Source organism: Phocoena sinus, chromosome 16, assembly GCF_008692025.1.
Source record: "Phocoena sinus isolate mPhoSin1 chromosome 16, mPhoSin1.pri, whole genome shotgun sequence".
In the NCBI taxonomy this organism is placed as follows: domain Eukaryota; kingdom Metazoa; phylum Chordata; class Mammalia; order Artiodactyla; family Phocoenidae; genus Phocoena; species Phocoena sinus.
Window position 1 is genome coordinate 1,581,172 of NC_045778.1, and position 21,092 is coordinate 1,602,263.

At 44.2% G+C, this 21,092-nt stretch overlaps 1 protein-coding gene and 1 non-coding gene across 2 annotated transcripts; both read right to left on the reverse strand.

The window, feature by feature from the left end:
• Positions 1-4,408: 4,408 nt before the first annotated feature.
• Positions 4,409-4,910, reverse strand: LOC116741662 (60S ribosomal protein L10-like). Its single transcript, XM_032608551.1, has one exon. It carries the CDS (start codon positions 4,789-4,791, stop codon positions 4,489-4,491), a length of 303 nt encoding a protein of 100 aa, XP_032464442.1. The 5' UTR covers positions 4,792-4,910; the 3' UTR covers positions 4,409-4,488.
• LOC116742055 lies at positions 4,849-4,984 on the reverse strand. The gene has a single exon (XR_004346332.1). It is a non-coding gene; the product is annotated as a small nucleolar RNA SNORA70 (small nucleolar RNA).
• Positions 4,985-21,092: the final 16,108 nt, after the last annotated feature.

A 21,092-nucleotide genomic window follows, 5' to 3' on the forward strand; every position in this document is an offset into this window, starting at 1 on the left:
AAAAGTGATACACAGAACACACACAGCGAGTGTTACAGGGAATGGTTGCCTATGAAGGGAGAAAAATGGGAGTGGGAAATGCCTATAAAAGGATGAGTAATGGAAATTAGAAACTAGAGTGGGATCTTCCGCATGGTGATATCGTGGCCTGAGTCAAGAAGTGTGATTAGCCCAGCCCTCTGTATCTTTGGTTAAAAAAAGTCCAAAACTATGAAACACAATTAGGGACTGATAATTTGTTTTACACAACGGAATCATCTACTATAAGGTCCCAAGCTTCTCTTATCTATTTAGACTATTTTGCCTAAAAAATTAGGTTTCCAATAAAACAATTAAATAATGCGTCTGTCGAATAGTGCTATGCCCACAGGGCTTTGGGTAGATTTGGATTTTTCTTTTTGAAAAACAAGTGTATATCAGACGTGTTTGCTATCTTTGTCTTGAAAAGGGACTTTAATCTAAGTTTAGAGCAGATGGTCTCCAAAGTAGGTACACGTACCTTAGAACTAGTCACAACCATCTGCTGGGGGTTGGAAAGAAATTTTAGAAATTTCATTAATATTTATCGTACAAAATGAGAAGATTAAGCTTTATGCTATTTACTCTATGGTGGAAGCAGCTGCGTTTCCTTTTTCTACCCTTCAGATCATCACGGGTTGGAGGCAACATGCGGGCCTCCTGAAGGACCCTGGGGGTCGGGCTTGGGGCTCCTATCCACTCCCACTTTCCGATGGTGCTGCCGGGGTGCCGGGATGTGGGCCCAGGTAGATTGTCTGGTTTTTAACTAGATTCACTCTTACAAAATGGCCTTAGAAGATTCCTGCCACAAGACTACAGATAGGATAGAGTCAACCATGCAGCCCAGCGACTGACCCTCTTCCTATCCCTGACACAAACCTTTCATCAGCCACATTAACAAGTAAAAACAGAGGCAATCTAATCAGACCTGATGGAAAATCAGCCACAAATATTGCAATAATCAAGAAGATGAGGGACTTCCCTGGCTGTCCAGTGATTAAGACTTCTCCTTCTAATGCGGGGGTGTGCAGCTTCCATCCCTGGTTGGGGAGCTAAGATCCCACATGCCTCATGGCCTAAAAACCTAAACGTAAATAGAAGCAATGTTGTAACAAATTCAGTAAAGACTTTTAAAATGGTCCACATCAAAAAAAAAAAATCAAGAAGATGATCTGAAGAATGGATTTCCCTGAAGGGTATATTGTGCTGAGATATTGGCTAATGATCATGTGGAACCATCATGACTAGCAAGACATTTAAAAACAGAATGAGAGGGCTTCCCTGGTGGCGCAGTGGTTGAGAGTCTGCCTGCCGATGCAGGGGACGCGGGTTCGTGCCCCGGTCCAGGAAGATCCCACATGCCGCGGAGTGGCTGGGCCCGTGAGCCATGGCCGCTGAGCCTGCGCATCCGGAGCTTGTGCTCCGCAATGGGAGAGGCCACAACAGTGAGAGGCCCGCGTACCACACACACACAAAAAAAACTGAACGAGAATATAGGTGCAAGGACAGACCTCTGCCAGTTCTTCAGCAGTGTTTACAGTTAGGAAATATTTAATCCACTGCCTTTGAAAACCTCACTGAACTTAATGATAAATTTTAGCAGTAGACAAAAAAAAAGAATCACAACATTTGAAAAACACCTATTTTTCCCCTGCTGGGGAAAGAATGACTGAAATAAGATATGAAAAACAACATGGCAACAAACCAAAATGTAATCCTGTGTTAGCAGATACTATTGAAAGACACAAGTTCAAATCCTGGTGAGTATTTGAAGTAGCAAAGCATTAGAACAAGTGAATTAGTCAAGGCGAATTATTATACAATTAGATGAAAGTACAGATGTCCCTCACGTGTCTCAGCTTATAGTGTGTGTTAGATTCTGTAACAATAATAAATCATAAATAAATAAATAAATAACTCTTTTAAAAATAACATATCAAAATAAATTTGCTGTGTGTGAGCTACTAAAAACCATCCTGGAGAAGATGTGCTCAAAATTAAATGACATCTTTAATAAAAATAACATCTCGGACTTCCCTGGTGGCACAGCGGTTAAGAATCTGCCTGCCAATGCAGGGGACACAGGTTCAAGCCCTGGTCCAGGAAGATTCCACATGTCACGGAGCAACTAAGCCTGTGCACCACAACAACTGAGCCTGTGCTCTAGAGCTCACGAGCCACAACTACTGAGCCCACGTGTCACAACTACTGAAGTCCATGCACCTAGAGCCTGTGCTCTGAAACAAGAGAAGCCACCGCAATGAGAAGCCTGCACACCACAATGAAGAGTAGCCCCTGTTCGCTGCAACTAGAGAAAACACGCATGCGACAACAAAGACACAATGCAGCCAAAAACAATAACAACAAAAAATAATGTCTTATGGGAAGGATGTGTAAGGTGTCACCAGGGAGGGAGCTGCCTCTTTAGCCAGAATTCTCTTTTTTTTTTTAAATAAAAGAAATTCTGGGGTTAGGGGGAAGGAGCAGTGACCCCATAGGAGGCTGAACCAGACCAACCTGCTAGTGTTGGAGGGTCTTCTGCAGAGGCAGGGGTTGGCTGTGGCTCACCACGGGGACAAGGACACTGGCAGCAGAAGTTCTGAGAAGTACTCCTTGGTGTGAGCCCTCCCAGAGACCACCATTAGCCCCACCAAAGGGTCTGTAGGCTCCAGTGCTGGGTTGACTCAGGCCAAACAACCAGCAGGGAGGGAACTCAACTCCACCCTTCAGCAGACAAGTGGATTAAAGTTTTACTGAGCTCTGCCCACCAGAGCAACAGCCAGCTCTACCCACCACCAGTCCCTCCAATCAGGAAGCTTGCACAAGCCTCTTAGATAGCCTCATCCACCAGAGGGCGGACAGCAGAAACAAGAAGAACTATAATCCTGCAGCCTGTGGAACAAAAACCACGTTCACAGAAAGATAGACAACATGAAAAGGCAGAGGACTATGTCCCAGATGAAGGGACAAGATAAAACCCCAGAAAAACAACCAAATGAAGTGGAGATATGCAACCTTCCAGGAACAGAATTCAGAATAATGATAGTGAAGATGATCCAGGACCTTGGAAAAAGAATGGAGGCAAAGATCAAGAGGATGCAAGAAATGTTTAACAAAGACCTAGAAGAATTGAGGAACAAACAAACACAGGTGAACAATACAATAGCTGAAATGAAAAATACACTAGAAGGAATCAGTAGCAGAATAACTGAGGCAGAAGAACGGATAAGTGACCTGGAAGACAGAATGGTGGAATTCACTGCCATGGAACAGAATAAAGAAAAAAGAATAAAAAGAAATGAAGACAGCCTAAGAGACCTCTGGGACAACATTAAATGCAACAACATTCACATTACAGGGGTCCCAGTAGGAGAAGAGAGAGAGAAAGGACCCGAGAAAATATTTGAAGATATTATAGTTGAAAACTTCCCTAACATGGGAAAGGAAATATCCACCCAAGTCCAGGAAGTGCACAGAGTCCCAGGCAGGATAAAACCAAGGAGAAACATGCTGAGACACATAGTAACCAAACTGAGAAAAATTAAAGGCAAAGAAAAGTTATTAAAAGCAACAAGAGAAAAATAACAAATAACATAGAAGGGAACTCCCATAAGGTTAACAGCTGATTTCTCAGTAGAAACTCTACAAGCCAGAAGAGAGTGGCATGATATATTTAAAGTGATGAAAGGAAAGAACCTACAACCAAGACTACTCTACCTGGCAAGGATCTCATTCAGATTTGACAGAGAAATCAAAAGCTTTACAGACAAGCAAAAGGTAAGAGAATTCAGCACCACCAAACCAACTCTACAACAAATGCTAAAGGTACTTCTCTAAGTGGGAAACACAAGAGAAGAAAAGGACCTACAAAAACAAACCCAAAACAATTAAGAAAATGGTGATAGGAACATACATTTCAATAATTACCTTAAATGTGAACTGATTAAATGCTCCAACCAAAAGACACAGGCTTGCTGAGTGGATACAAAAACAAGACCCATATATATGCTGTCTAGGAGACAACCACTTCAGACCTAGGGACACATACAGACTGAAAGTGAGGGGATGGAGAAAGATATTCCATGCAAAGTGAAATCAAAAGAAAGCTAGAGTAACAATACTCATATCAGATAAAATAGACTTTAATAAAGAATGTTACAAGAGACCAGAAAAGACACTACATAATGATCAAGGGACCAATCCAAGAAGAAGATATAACAATTACAAATATATATGCACCCAACATAGGAGCACCTCAATACATAAGGCAACTGCTAACAGCTATAAAAGAGGAAATCAACAGTAACACAATAATAGTGGGGAACTTTAACACCTCACTTACACCAATGGACAGATCATCCAAAAAGAAAATTAATAAGGAAACACAGGCTTTTTTTTTTTTTTTTTTTCAGGAGAAGAAAGTAGAGTTTATTAGTGGTCATAGGTGGGGAGGGGGCAGCGCCAAGGCTCTCACAAGTGCAGGGCCCGCCATTTGTCCAGCGGGCCACGATTAGGGATGTACTTGACCCTACAGCCATCCGGAATGAGCCGCTTTTCTGCCACCATGTTTTCAAACTCATCTGCATTAAACTTAGTAAATCCCCACTTCTTGGAGATGTGGATCTTCTGGCGGCCAGGGAACTTGAACTTGGCCCTGCGGAGGGCCTCAATCACATGCTCCTTGTTCTGCAGCTTGGTGCGGATGGACATTATGACCTGGCCAATGTGGACCCTGGCCACTGTGCCCTGGGGCTTTCCAAAGGCACCACGCATACCTGTCTGGAGCCTAGATTGGGAACAGCATGCCAGTCATGAATGTCCACCGGAAAGGGCTGTCTCCAAGGTCCCTTAGGGCAACCCGTACAGGCAACAGGCCGCATACACTACCGAGGAGGCTGCTGTTTTGCAGCCATTGCGCACCGGGCCCCCATGGGGAAAAGAGCACAGTCGGCTTAACTGGCTGCAAAGAAACACAAGCTTTAAATGACACAATAGACCAGATAGATATTGACAGATATTTAATTGGTATTTATAGGACATTCCATCCCAAAACAGCAGATTACACTTTCTTCTCAAGTGCACGTGGAATATTCTCCAGGATAGATCACATCTTCACAAATCAAGCCTCTGCATCTATGGAGATGATCATATGGTTTTTATTCTTCAATTTAGGAAAATTGAACTCATATCAAGCATCATTTCCAACCACAATGCTATGAGATTAGAAATAAGTTACAAGGAAAAAATGTGAAAAACAAGCACATGGAGGATAAATAATATGTTACTAAATAACCAAGAGATCACTGAAGAAATCAAAGAGGAAATCAAAAAATACCTACAGACAAATGATAACGAACACACAACAATCCAAAATATATGGGTTGCAGCAAAAGCAGTTCTAAGTTTATAGAAATACAATCCTACCTCAAGAAACAAGAAAAATCTCAAATTAACAATATAACCTTACACCTAAAGGAACTAGAGAAAGAACAACAACAACAACAAAAAAGTTAATAGAAGGAAAGAAATCATAAAGATCAGAGCAGAAATAAATGAAATAGAAACAAAGAAAACAATAGCAAAGATGAATAAAACTAAAAGCTGGTTTTTTGAGAAAATAAACAACATTGATAAACCTTTAGCCAGACTCATCAAGTAAAAGAGGGAGAGGACTCAAATCAATGAAATTAGAAATGAAAAAGGAGAAGTTGCAATGGACACTGCAGAAATACAAAGCATCCTAAGAGACTACTACAAGCAACTCTATGCCAATAAAATGGACAACCTGGAAGAAATGGACAAATTCTTAGAAAGGCATAACCTTTTAAGACTGAACCAGGAAGACATAGAAAATATGAACAGACCAATCACAAGGAATGAAATTGAAACTGTGATTAAAAATCTTCCAACAAACAAAAGTCCAGGACCAGTTGGCTTCACAGGTGAATTGTATTAAACATTTAAAGACGAGCTAACACTCATCCTTCTCAAATCTTCCCAAAAATTGAAGAAGAAGAAACACTCCCAAACTCATTCTATGAGGCCACCATCACCCTGATACCAAAACCAGACAAAGATACTACAAAACAAGAAAATTACACACCAATATCACTGATGAACATAGATGCAAAAATCCTCAACAAAATACTTGCAAACAGAATCCAACAACACATTAGAAGGATCATACACGACGATCAAGTGGCATTTATCCCAGGGATTCAAGTATTCTTCAATATATGCAAATCAATCAATGTGATATACCATATTAACAAATTGAAGAATAAAAACCATATGATCATCTCAGTAGATGCAGAAAAAGCTTTTGACAAAATTCAACACCAATTTACGATAAAAACTATCCAGAAAGTGGGCATAGAGGGAAACTACCTCAACATAATAAAGGCCATATATGACAAACCCACAGCAAACATCATTCTCAATGGTGAAAAACTGAAAGCATTTCCTCCAAGATCAGGAACAAGACAAGGATGTCCACTCTCGCCACTCTTATTCAACATAGTTTTGGAAGTCCTAGCCATGGTAATCAGAGAAGAAAAGAAATAAAAGGAATACAAATTGGAAATGAAGAAGTAAAACTGTCACTGTTTTCAGGTGACATGATACTATACATAGAGAATCCTAAAGATGCCACCAGAAAACTATTAGAGTTAATCAATGAATTTGGTAAAGTTGCAGGATACAAAATTAACGCACAGAAATCTCTTGCATTCCTATACACTAGCAACAAAAGATCAAGAAACAATCTATTTATCATTGCATCAGAAAGAAAAAATTACCTAGGAATAAACCTACCTAAGGAGGTAAAGGACCTGTACTCAGAAAACTATAAGACACTGATGAAGGAAGTCAAAGATGACCCAAATAGATGGAGAGATATACCATGTTCTTGGATTGGAAGAATCAGTATTGTGAAAACAACTATAATACCCAAAGCAATCTACAGATTCAATGCAATCCCTATCAAATTACTGATGGCATTTTCTACAGAACTAGAACAAAAAAATCTTAAAATTTGTATGGAGACAAAAAAAGACTCCAAATACCCAAAGCAATTTTGAGGGAAAAGAAGGAGCTAGAAGAATCAGACTCCCTGACTTCAGACTATACTACAAAGCTACAGTAATCAAGACAGTATGGTACTGGCACAAAAACAGTAATATAGATCAATGGAACAGGAATGAAAGCCCAGAGATCAACCCATGCACCTATGGTCAACTAATCTATGACAAAGGAGGCAAGGATATACAAGAGAAAAGGCAGTCTCTTCAATAAGTGGTGCTGGGAAAACTGGACAGCTACATGTAAAGGAATGAAATTAGAACACTCCCTAACACCATACACAAAAATAAACTCAAAATGGATTAAAGACCTAAATGTAAGACCGGGCACTATAAAACTCTTAGAGGAAAATCATAGGAAGAACACTCTGACATAAATCACAGCAAGATCCTTTTTGACCCACCTCCTAGAGTCATGGAAATAAAAACAAAAAAAAAAACAAATGGGACCTAATGAAAACTTAAAAGCTTTTGCACAGCAAAGGAAACTATAAACAAAACAAAAGGACAACCCTCAGAATGGGAGAAAATATTTGCAAATGAATCAATGGACAAAGGATTAATCTCTGAAATATATAAACAGCTCATGTAGCTCAATATTAAAAAAACAAACAACCCAATCAAAAAATGGGCAGAAGACCTAAATAGACATTTCTCCAAGAAGACATACAGATGGCCAAGAGGCACGTGAAAAGCTGCTCAACATTACTAATTATTAGAGAAATGCAAATCAAAACTACAATGAGGTATCACCTCACACCGGTTAGAATGGGCATCATCAGAAAATCTACAAACAACAAATGCTGGAGAGGGTGTGAAGAAAAGGGAACCCTCTTGCACGGTTGTTGGGAATGTAAATTGATACAGCCACTATGGAGAACAGTATGGAAGTTCCTTAAAAAACTAAAAATAGAATTACTATATGACCCAGCAATCCCACTACTGGGCATATTCCCAGAGAAAACCATAATTCAAAAGGACACGTGCACCCCAGTGTTCATTGCAGCTCTTTTTACAATAGCCAGGTCATGGAAGCAACCTAAGTGTCCATCGACAGATGAATGGATAAAGAAGATGTGGTACATGTATACAATGGAATATACACAGCCATAAAAAGGAATGAAATTGCATCATTTGTAGAGATGTGGATGGATCTAGAGACTGTCATACAGAGTGACATAAGTCAGAAAAATACCGTATATTAACGCATATATGTGGAATCTAGAAAAATGGTACAGATGAACTGGTTTGGAAGGCAGAAATAGAGACACAGATGTACAGAACAAACTTATGGACACAAGGGGAGGAAGTGTGATGCAGGGGGTGAATTGGGAGACTGGGATTGACATATATACACTAATATGTATAAAATAGATAACTAATAAGAAACTGCTGTATAAAAAAATAAATTATTTAATTAAAAAAAAAAAGAAATTCTGGGGTTAGGTTTACAAATATGGTTGACATCAATTCATTAAGTTCTGCTCATGTCACTGATGTGGGTAGTTTTATAAAAACAAGACCTTTAAACTTTCAATTTGAGTAACCATGAAATTTTTGTACCACAATGGCTGCCTCATGGCAAGATGCTTAAAAGACTTGTCAAACCAACTATTGTCTTGTACAAGACGGTCCAAATCGGCTGGCATTTCCTATGATGACAAGTGGCACTCAACAGTACGCCTGCCAGCAGATACTACAAAGATGTGTAAATAAAAATTTAAAATCCTCTTAATCCACAAGGTGAAGGTAATGCTATAACTAGGAGTGAGAAAAGTCTTTTAGAAAGAAAATTGTGTGCTGGAGAAGGCATTTTTAAAACCGATGTTTGGAACTGTTTCCCTCATTACGTGACGTCATTCCTGAAAACCATCTAAGTGTGATAACCACAGAAACCCTCGTATCTGCATGCTTTAAAAACTCAGAAACATCAAGAAAATGAAAAGATAACCCAAAGGATGGGGAAAAACATTTGCACATCATATATCTGATACCATATGACATACTAAGAACACTTACAACTCAACAGTAAAAAGACAAAGAGCCCAATTTTAAAATGGGCAAAGGACATGCAAGACATTTCTCTAAAGAATATATACAAATGCCCAATAAGCCCAGGAAAACATGTTCAACATCATTAGTCACTAGGGAATTGAAAATATGTATTATGGTATCACACGATCCACAGTCGGACTATATGCAGTGTTTCGACTGCACAGGGAGTCGGCATCCCCAACTCCTGTGCTGTTCAAGGATCAACTGTATTTTGTTGAGGATTTTTTCATCTATGTTCATCAGTGATATTGGCCTGTAATTTTCTTTTCTTGTGGTACCTTAGTCTGGTGTTGGCCTCTGGGTGATGGTGGCTTCACAGAATGAGTTTGGGAGTGTTTCTTCCTCTGCAATTTTTTGAATAGTTTCAGAAGGATAGGTGTTAACTCTTCTCTAAATGTTTGGTAGAATTTGCCTGTGATGCCGTCTGGTCCTGGGCTTTGTTGAGAGTTCTGTGTGTGTGTGTTTTTTAATTACTGATTCAATTTCATTACTGGTAATTGGTCTGTTGATATTTTTTATTTTTCCTGATTCAGTCTTGGGAGATTGTACATTTCTAGGAAGTTGTCCATTTCTTCTAGGTTGTCCTTTTTATTGACATACAATTGTTCATAATAATCTCTCACAATCTTTCATATTTCTGTGGTGTCAGTTGTAACTTATTTTTCATTTCTTAAAATGGACCCTCTCTCTTCTTTTCTTGACGAGTCTGGCTAAAGGTTTATCAATGTTCTTTATCTTTTCAAAGAACCAGCTTTTAGTTTCATTGAAATTTTCTATTGTTTTCTTAGTCTCTATTTCATTTATTCGACTCTGACATTTATGATTTCTTTCCTTCTACTAACTTTGGGTTTTGTTTGTTCTTCTTTTTCTGGTCCTTTAGGTGTAAGTTTAGGTTGTTTATTTGAGATTTTTCTTGTTTCCTGAAGTAGGCTCGTATGGCTGTAAACTTCCCTCTTAAAACTGCTTTTGCGGCATCCCATAGTTTTGGATCATTCTGTTTTCCATTTTCATAAGTCTCCAGGTGTATTTTATCTCCTCAGTGACCCATTCGTTGTTTGCCTGAGCATCTTCACAGGTACCACACGTGAGCTGATTGAGAACGAACTGGTAGGCCACGGGCTCCCACGAAACCAGACAGGCCACGTTTTGGCCACACTTCACTGCCTTAGCCGAAGACACAGCTGCAGTGCCAGCCCGGGATGGGCCTGACCGGCCCCATCCAGCTGCCCCCTCGGCCCAGCCTCACCGGGATCCCGAAGACCTTAGGGGCCTCAGTGCCCTGTGCCTCTCGACAGCAGGGCATGTGCTTCCGGGGCATTCCTCACACCTGCTACCCTTCCAGGGGTGCCGCCTTCCACATGGGCGGAGGGATGCAAGCCCAGGGATGGATTCAGCTCCTGAGACAGAGTGGAGGAGGTGACCCTGTACCTCCTCCTTGCTGTGGCCTTCCTGGTGCAGCGGACCGTGGGCAACAAGGGAGCTCAGCATCGCCATGGCTCACACCCCACCACACAAACTGCGAGGGAGCGTCTGTAAAGGGATTTGCTACAAATATTTCTTCAAGCAAATGCGCCACTGGCGAGGGCCTGAAAGTTCGTTGGGAATTTAAGAACTGACCTTACAATGCCAGAGTACAGACCTGCTCAGTCCTCTAGTCCAGGGGCCACAGACTATGTCTGTAAAGGGGCAGAGAGGCAACGGGATGGCTTTGCAGGCCAGAGGCCCCACCACAACTCACTTCCGCCGTGAGACAGCGGATGGGAGGTAGGCTGTGCGCCCGTGAAACCACAGCCACAAGCATGGCCAGGGCCCAGGGGACCCTCTGCCGCAGGAGTCCTGCCCCGTTCCAGTCCAGTCCCCTCTCATTATGGATCTGGAAACCGACACGCAGGAGGGAAGCATGGCCAGGTCCCCCAGGAAGCAACCTCCAGGTAAAGACAGCCTTCTGAAACAGATGGATGCTCGAAGCTGGACCGAGCATCACTCTGGGAGGCCCTGTCTCGCCCCCACCCCCACCCCAGGACAAGCCGTTTTACACTGGCCAGAGGCTTGGGGGTGGGTCTCAGGGGCCAGACAACCAATGAGCCTTTGCCCCATAATGTAATGCTTCCAATGTGGAATCTGACTGGCTGCAGGACTTGTCACTGACTCACTAAGCTTTACAGGGATGAAATCTGTGGCATCCAGGGTTTTCTCCCACAATGGGAGGCTGGATTAAGCCCCGGTTGAACTCGATTGCTGTTCTCCTGTCCTTCAGTTCACTTCTGAAATTATACACAGTTTGTGGGGTTCTTGCGCTTTCATGCATTTTACTTTCATTAGCACAAAAAGCCCTTCGATTGATAGGCTTTCCAAAGCAGTAAATGTTTTCTGGACATTAATGCTCCATACTTTTCAGAGTCCTGCTGTTATTTTTATTACTTCCATTTTATCCATGGAAACAGACAGCCTGGAGCAGAAAAACTTCCCAGTTGCACTGAGTCTAGGGGCGAGGACTCTTGGCTCCAGATTCTAAAAACAGAAAGAAAGGTAAGAAGCCACGAGTCTGAGAGTGGCTCTGGCAATACTTTCTGGGCTATTGGTCCCTCCACTCTGGCTCCACATGTCCCATGTCCTGTGTGTGCGTCCACTCTGCAGCCGGCTGCCAGCCAGGGGCCTGTGTGCAGGGCAGTCCGCTGGGAGACTTGGCTCCGGGGCCAGCGGGGCCGGGCTCCACCCCAGCGGCCCCGTGGCCTTGAGCAAGGCCTATGCTTGGGTGAGTATCAGCTTCCACGTTGTAAAGTGAGCCTAACAGAGTCTCCCTGGCAGAGCAATTGTCAAGATTCAAGGAGGGCACGTGTGCGAGTCCCTGGCACAAAGCTGGTGCTTGAAAAACAGTAGGCTGGCTTCACATGGCGTCCGCCCCAGGGAGTGGGCTTGGGGAGGGTTGGGGGTTTGGCCAGCATCCACAGGAGGCTGGGATGAGGTGACTTCCTGGGCTGGCGGGGCCAGGAGCCCGAGCAGCCTCACGTGGCGTGGAGAACCCCTTTCCAGGAACATGGGCTCAACCTTGCCCTTGGGAACCTCTAGTGTGTCCAGGACAGAGCAGCCCCGCCTGCACAGCAGTCACACTTCCCACGAAGCTGTCACGGGTGGGGCGAGGGGACAATGCATTGTACACCCAGGAGGGTGCCCACGGGACTCCGCTGAGCCAGGTGCCGGGCCCCTGAGACATCTCCCTGGCACACGTGGGGGCTCCCTCTGCTTTGACCAAATACACTTCTGCAGTTTGGTATGACTTTAGATCTGGGATGCTCAAAAGCACACAGGCAGATGTGGGTTGTATGTGTATCTTTCCTAGAGTATGAGGACAAGACAGGCCACAGCTTTTCTAATTTAAGCCAGAGTTTAAACTTCCATTCGGCAATTTTGTATCACTTCAAATGTCAACATCTGCTAACGTTTGGATATCCTTTTGGTTACACCAAAGAAAAAGTTAACGCTATTTTTCCTTGAACTGCCTGCAGTATCATGTCCTCATTTAGAAAGATTTATCAAAATCTATTATATATTATCTTACTTTGAAGAAAACGCTGAATAGCTCTTTTTGGTCAAGAAAACTGATGCAAATTGGCAGACCTTGGCTCTTAATTAGCCCTGGGAAATGAATTTTTAGATTAAAAAAAATTTTGCATCAAAAAATAAAAGAACACGGAGAAGCCGTGTTTGAGTCGGAAGAGCCCCACTTGTGGCCTCCTGGGAGACGGAGGGGCACCGGCAGGAGGGCACACGTCGGGGCTGGGGTGGGGTCTGGGTTCAAAGCTGGGTTCTCAGCCCTCTGTCCACCCTCCCTCCACGCCCCCTACCCAGCCACCAAGATGACGGCTGTGCTCGCCCTACACCAGCTCATGCAGCCCCAGGGAACAAAAGCGCTGCGATCACAGAATCATCTCAGCAACAGGAGCGCTGCCAGCTTTCACCCAGGCTGGAGGAGAAGCGAGGCAGAGAGGGCAGCCCAGCCCCCTCCCCGCACCATCCTCCACTCAGGGCCCGGGATGTGTGAACCCCTCGCCCTGGGAGCGCAGACCACAGGATGAAGCCGCTGCAGCGCGCACCACTGGGCGTCTGAAAATTCTAAGATGCTCTCTTAAACACAGTCATCTGGATACGAGGAGCCTCCATTACTTCCCCGAGTGACACCATCAGTCGCGCTTCACTGTAAGGCTGTTTCCAATTTCCAGCGCGGCTCACAGCCCAGCCTCCCCACATTTGGACACGCACATCTGAGCGCCTTCTGCCTCTGACAGTGTGTCTCAGAGGCTTACGACTTGGGAGGCTTCATTTCTCACTCGGGGGAGACACAATGACAGGACCAGGATCTCTCCTGCATCCTAAAAGCCTCCCCGGTCACGCCCTGCCATTCTGAGCATGCGCGTTCATATGGGCCCCTGACAGTTGGAGACTTTCCCCAGGCTGCCACATGGTAAGTGATGGAACCTAGATCTCAGCAGTCTCCTTCCAAAGCAGAGTCGTCTTCTCCTCTGTAGCCATGAATGCAGAGGCGGAGCCCGGCTCCACGCCGGGTCAGTCCCACGGATCCTGAGCCCCTCCGCCCTTGGCCGCTGCAGGGATGCTGGGCAAACCGGCCCCCTCCACACTTCAGCACTGTCAGTGGGTGGGTGGTGGCCGTGCACTAAAAGAGAGGTAGCTGGGTGTCAAGTGGCGGCTGGTGTGTCCCCTCCCCTCGGCATCAGCAGCAGGGGAGGGGCCCAGAAGCTGGTCTGAAACGACTGCCCACTTCCTGCCCCTTCCCCCGCTTCACCTCCCCCATGTCATCTGTTAGCTGAACCCCCCTGAGGTCCGCAGTTCATCCACCCTAAGCCTGAGCCCCCTCCCCTCCTGGCCGTCTGCCACAGTGTTCAACGTGCTCAGAGTCTTAAACCTACATCTGAAGTCCAGAACCCCAAACCTGGGAAGAGCCGTCCTCGGCAGCTGGCGGTAGAGGTGAGTGCCCACCATCTTCCCCTTCACCTTGATAAGCTGAGGGGGAGCGGGGAGACAGGTCACCACACCCAGGGCCGGGGATGCGAGGGCTCCCACAGGTCAGGCCCCAGCAGCAGGGCAGATTTCTTCTGGGGGCCTTTGCCCCTACCCTCTCCAGGTCCTGAGCAGCTCTTCCCCTGGACCACATCCTGAAACGTCCCTGTGGATTCCAGCCAGGGGTCTTAGACTCTCAAACAGCAAACCCTCACCCCTTTACAGAGCATCACTCCAATGCCCCACGCTGCATAGAATGTGCCTGGGGCCAGATGTCACACGTTGCAGTGGGAATATGCAGATCGCTAAGCACGCTGGACTGCCCTGCACACCTGCAGGCCTGGAGAGCAGGGGGTCTCCTCTGACATTTGGCTGTGACCCTGCTGCTGTCCCCAGGCCAGGCAGAAGGTGCTCTTGAAATGGACATTAGTCTCTGCTGCAGAGAGAAGCCATCCACGGTATGAGGTCACTTCACGTTACAGCTTTCCCGGGGGTGAGGGCTACACCCAGCACAGAAAAGACCAGCCTCCCCTTCCCGTCATCCCAGCATTAATATTGTCCTCTCTTCTGCCCGGTTAATTAAGTTCTGCTCTCAAAGCCTTAGGAAGCAGCTTTATTAAAGAAGGTCAGGTCCGGCCAGCAGGCACTCGTGGTGACAAAGGATCTGGGGCAGGATTTTTTTCCAATGAAAAGGCTGCAGTAATTCATTCCTGGTCAGACTCCTACTAAACCACAGTAAATGCTGCTGCCTTCGGGTTATCAGATTGTCAACGGTACCCTGATGAAGACATTTTGCTGGGCCTTGCGCAGTTCTACAACAGGAATTCTAATTTACTCACCCTCTAAGCTTTCCAGCAGCAGGGATGGCTTGTCCCGCCCCCTGTGCTGACTGCCCAGTGACTGCAAATTAAGGCTAGAGCCCAAAGAATGTCTAAAGATCGGTGAGTTCTTTCTAAAGACTTTTCCTTAAGTAAGTAGGACTTTTCAGTTACTTTCCAAATCTCTTGACTGTGGTCAGAAATGGACTCTGTCCCTTGCTATCAAGGGAGGAGAAGGGGTGGGGGGAGGAAGGAGGGCTTGTCGATACTCTCCCCGGCTCAGTAGCAGGAGGGCCAGCCACTCCCGGACACTGTCAGCTCCCCACTGTGGCTTAGGGACTTGGCGGCTTCTCAAATGCCCATTTTAGAGGCAAGTGAGAAAATCCCAGGGAGGCTGAAGGACTCCAAGATCAGGAAGTCACCGGGTGAATCCAGAAATAAGCCTAGGAGTCCGAGCTCAGGCCAAGGCACCTCTCTTTCCTCCCAGGATGGATTTGCTTAGAAGACCTGAGTTTGCTAAGCATTCCCACAAACAGGCGGAGACTGTGGGTGGCGCTCAGGACTGAGGTTCTCAGCATGAGAGGTCCAGAGACGGCCTCTTTCCTCGGCCGGTGCAGGGACACACCGAGCTCCTGAGAGCTGAGCCCCACTCCCGACACCACTGCTGCCGGGAGGGGTCTGAGAACAGTCTGGGGGCCGCCCCTCTGAGGCTCAGCACCCCTTCCTCCTCCGGGGCCCCAGAGCTCCTGCTGGGCAGGACATGGCCTTGGGCAGCTTCGGGGTTATCCTTCCCAAGGAAGGGGCGGTTCAAGGGTGCTTCAAGTTCACATCTTGAAGGTAACCACAATAAGTGAAGAAAGGGGCTGTGGCTTCCATCCTCAGCTGGAATTAAACTGGAAACAATGGAGAGTTTTTAATAATGAGCCCGTGTCACTTCTCGGCTTCGTGATGCAGGTGTGGCAAGAAACCCGTTGATCAGGAAAAGCAACTCTGGCAGTGATAGCTTACTGGATCTAACGTCCTTGAGCCCAAGCCCCAGTTCTCTCACCTGACCTGAGCACCGGGTGGAGAAGTCACTTAACCCATCTGGGGTCAGCCAGGCAAAGGGAGCCCTGAGGAATTTACGCTTCCGCAGTGCTTACCAAGTTCCACGTCTCATCTCAGCACTTTATAGGCACTGATTTCCAAAACCTTGAAAGAACTCTACTGGGCAGATCCCATTATTGTCTCCATTTAAAAAGTAATGGGGGACCACTCTGGCGGTCGAGTGGTTAGGACTCAGCGCTTCCACTGCAGGGGCACAGGTTCAACACCTGGTCGGGGAACTAGGATCCTGCATGTCACGCAGTGTGGCCAAAAAATAAATAAAATAAATTTAAAAAATTAAGTAATGGATCCCTTCTCACCATTTGCTTTCAATGTCGTACTAGAAGTCCTAGCCAATGCAATAAGAAAAGGAAATAAATGATCTAAGTTTGAGAAGGAAGAAACAAAGCTGTCATTGTTCACAGAGGGCATGACTGTCCGGGTAGAAATTTAAAAGAATCAAAAACAAACAAACAAACTCCTGGACCTAAGAAGCAATTATAGCAAGACTGCAAGATATAAGGTTAATATGCAAAAGTCAAACGCCTTTCTATGTACCAGTTATGAACAAGTGGAATTTGAAACTAAAAACCCAGTGCACCCCCAAAATGAAATACTTAGGTATAAGTCTAACAAAATATGTACAAGACCTCTAGAAGAAAAACTATGAAAAATGATGGAAAATTGAGTCAGAGAGAGGTTGATTAACCTACCTAAGTTCACACAGCTTATACTGGGGAAGGAAGGATATGAAACTAGGGAGCCCGGCTCTGACGTCCATGTTATAACCACCATGCTAGGCTGTCTTGCTGGTGAGGTTTGCTGGCATCTGGGTCCAAGGTACTGAAGATTTATACACATCCACTGCTCTCTACTGAATCTAAGATGCTAAGTGTGAGAGCTGGGAGGGACACCTGGGTTCACTGAGCCCTGCACTCCACTTAAGAGATGAGGGTGCTGAGGCCCCAGGAAGGTGCTTCCCAAGGTCACAAAGGAAGCCTCAGATCAATCTTAAACCTGGAAAGAGCACATATGCTTTTAGAGTGCCTGCAGCGCTAACTACACCCTCATATTGGTGAGAATGGGCTTGGCCATACTGTCCAAACCACAGACCCTGAAATCTCAGTGGCTCACCACAACAATCCACTTCTCGATCTAGTGTGGTCTGACGTGGGCTGGACACAGGGTGAAGCTCCTCTGTGCAGGGAGGAGGCTGCTTTGGGGGTTCAAATCCCCAGAACATCTCAACACATGACCCTGGTATACCCCCCAGTCCCAACCTGAAGAAGGTCCAGCAGGTGATGCAAGGGTTGGCGCAACTTTGAATCAAGTAGAAGTTCTCATTATTACGCAGGCCTGGACATTATAATCACCTCGTTGAGATGGAGTTTTGTGATCAGATGTCACCAAAAGACCTTTGATTATCTGAGAGAAACTAGAGAAGCTCAGGGCCTACGTAGGTGCAGAGGTGCTTTGCACGAGGCTTGGGAGGCCGGGCCTGCACCAACCTTCCGTGGCCCAGGAAGACCTTTAGCCTTCATGTGGTTGTATGCTGTTGAATATTGGCAGAGATGAGATATCATTACTGCAATGAGTTAGGACGGCCGTCTCTGTCCACTCTGTCTTGGAGCAGGTGGCTGTAGAATGGGCTCCTATGTCCCTGAGTCAGCCATAGGACTGGCTGTTAGATATTCCTGGGAGCCGGTCATCACCAGACACCAGCAGGAACTGATTACACACTGAAGTGACTGCAAACCACTAAACCCAAATTGGATGAGTCCCAGCTCTCAGCAGGGTCCCGAAATGCACTGTCTAAACCCTACCACATGAGTGAGCAATGTGGTAAGGGGCCTACAATGTATTTTCAAACACAGGGAAGAGACACCAGAACACAAAAAATGCAAAATGTTTATTAAAAGCTTATTAAAACTTAAATTTGCCATTATAACTGCCACTGAAAGCTGTTTTGGAACACAATTACAGATTTCTGACGTGCATGTATACGAAAGAGATTTTCTTTTTTCATCTTTAAATTTATCTACTCAAAAACTGAGGGAAAATCCAGATAGAAATTAATGAAATATGAAATAAAAGTGACAAATGGAAGCAAAGAAATTGTACTGACATCAAGCAAATTATTGCCAAAAGGAATTTCAGAACATACCAAAAACAGTCATTAAATAAGAAGAAATCAATTTCTGGTGGAAGTAATGGATTATAATGAATAGGCTCTTCTACTGTTTGATAAATCAACTAGTGAAGAGAAGTGAATCAGAGAATTCACTGGAACAATATTTAAATTTTTTGCTGAGTGGACAAAAATACTGGCATCAATATAAATGACGTAAAACCCCTGATACACCAACATAACTGGAGCTGACAAATTAGCAGCATAACTGACAAATCAGTTCATGAGAAAAGCACTCAACATTAGTCACTAGCATGGGAAAACTTGAATTGACCAGTGATAGAGAAATAATTTATCCCATGAATAAATATTAATGGGAAGAGGTAAAAAACTAGTTTCTAATGATTAAAACTCCGGCCCAATGTTTCTTATTCACTGGCAATAGGAAAATTCAGTAAGGAGACTGAATTTTAAATTAATATACAGAAATAATGAACTTGATATCCTTCAACATACACTAATCACAGTGAGTTACAAGACGTATTAAAGAGTAATTTGCAATAGAAAAAAGAAAAGTTACTTGGGAAAAAAACTCAAGACATAAGTAAAAATCTCTATAAAAAATTAATATGTTACTGTAGGACACACAAAAAAGTAACCTGAGAAAATAGAAAAGTCTATCATATTCTTAGACTGGGAAACGTCATAAATGTCACTTCTCCCTAACCTACTATATAAATAAATAGCCCATAAGTTAACAATCCTAATAAAATACTAACAAGATTGTTTAGATAAACTGATCCTAAGGATCAAACGCAGAAATAAGCCAGCAAAGCCGTCTGGACGTTTTCTGGAAAAGAAGGGTGATGATGGGTGAGCCCAGGTAGATATTGACATGGTGTAATTAATCATTGGAATAGCGTGGTACCGATGAAAAGTAGACAGATAAATGGGACAGAATTAAAAGTCCATAAGTAAACCCATGCATAAATGAAAATGTAGTGTGTGAAAAGGACAGCACTTCCAACCAGTATAGTTAAGTATGACGTTGGGACAACCAGATAACCGTCTATGGAAAAATGAAGTGGAATTCACACTTCACGTCTTACACCAGGACAAATGTAGTATGGTTTTAAATTCTTAACATAAAAATTAAATCATGAAAGCATGAGAAGACTCCTTGGGATATTTTTTTAAAATAATTTTGGTATAAAGAATATCTTCCTAACCATGAGACAAAATACAGAAGCCATAAAAGAAAAACATTGATCAACCACATACATACAAATGTTTTAGAACCTGCGTGGCAAAAACCAACATAAGTACAGCTAAAAGACAAATGACAAACTGGAAAATACGTTTTGCAACTCACATCACTAATAAAGAGCTAATCTGGCCTGATATATTATAAAGAGCTCCTTTTCGATAAAAAACAATAACTAATTGAACAAGACAATGGGCAAGGGGAAGTTCTTCTAAAATAAAATGAAAATAAACATGAAAAGATGTTCAGATCTACTTATAGTAAGAGGAATGCAGTTTAAAATATCATTGGGGCTCCACTTTTTTTCACCTACAAATTGCAAGTGTCAGAAAATGATAAATATTATGGTGACAGGTGTGGGGTAAAAATAGGCACTCGTGAATGGTCGGTGGCCATGTCAATCGGGACTTCAGTGGAAGGACACCCGGCAGGATCCATCGATATCCTTTCACTCAGCACTTCTATTTTTAGGAATTTCACCTGCATTATATTCTTATGTGAATTATAATGGGAAGAGTTTGAAAACAACCTAAACAACTGTTAATGGCGAATCAATTAACTAAAACACAGGGCATGTATATAATGGAATACACTGCAGTCACGGAAAGAATGCAGGAGCTCCTCATGTAACGATGGGGCATCATCTCCAAGATATGTTTTATTTTTCTATTGACGTGTGGTTGATTTATATGTGTGTTAGTTTCAGGTGTACAGCAAAGCGATTCAATTATAAATATTTTTTTTTCAGATTTTTTTCCCATATCCCAAGATATATTTTAAATAGGTGAAAGATGCAAAGTACAAAACAGTATCTAAAAGGTACTAGAATTTGTTCTTAAAAATGAAGAAAAATCCATTCCTTAATATAGAGAGACTGTCTCTGGAGATATACACAAGAAACATGTCCTCTGGGAAGAGTGGAAGGGCAGAGCCTTTATGTTCATGTACCCTTTACACCTTTTATCTTTCAACTCTGTGAGGGCATTACCTACTCAACAAATAAATGCTAAATAAAAGTAGGTAAATAAGAAGGAAGCAAGTGCATTTCCTTCTGGAGAGGAGAGGGAGGGGGTTGAGACCTTCCCTACAGGGGGCAGCCAGACGCAGCCCGGAGTCATGAGGGCAAAAGGGAGGGGGGGGTGCGAGGATGGGCGCCACCCACCTAGTGGAAGAGAGGGACCCCTGGGGCCCAAAGAGGGGAAGGATCCACGGTTATGGATCCCCTGATGATTCCCAAAGCCACTGGTGAGAGCTGGAGATGCAAATCTTTGAGTTTTTAAATAGTTACTATTATTGGGACACACAGTCTTTCAGGCTGATGGGACCTGCAGAAAAGTGGGTTTCCGGATATTCAGGAATTCCGTCCTCATCCCCCCTCCTCTGGCGCCAAACTTCCTGAACACTACTACAGCCATTCCCTTCATGAGTCACCCTTCCCACTGTCCTAGTCCCCCGCGAGCGCCAGGAGAGAGCAGGCTGCATCTGTTACTACACTCGGCGCCCCACGTAGTGCCTGGAACACATGTGGTATGCAGCCATAGCATATCTGGGGAACAAACACACTCGTGACCTCAAAGACGTTTTGCGCTCCACCCTCCCGCCCTGCACCTGTCTTTCCCTTTATCTGG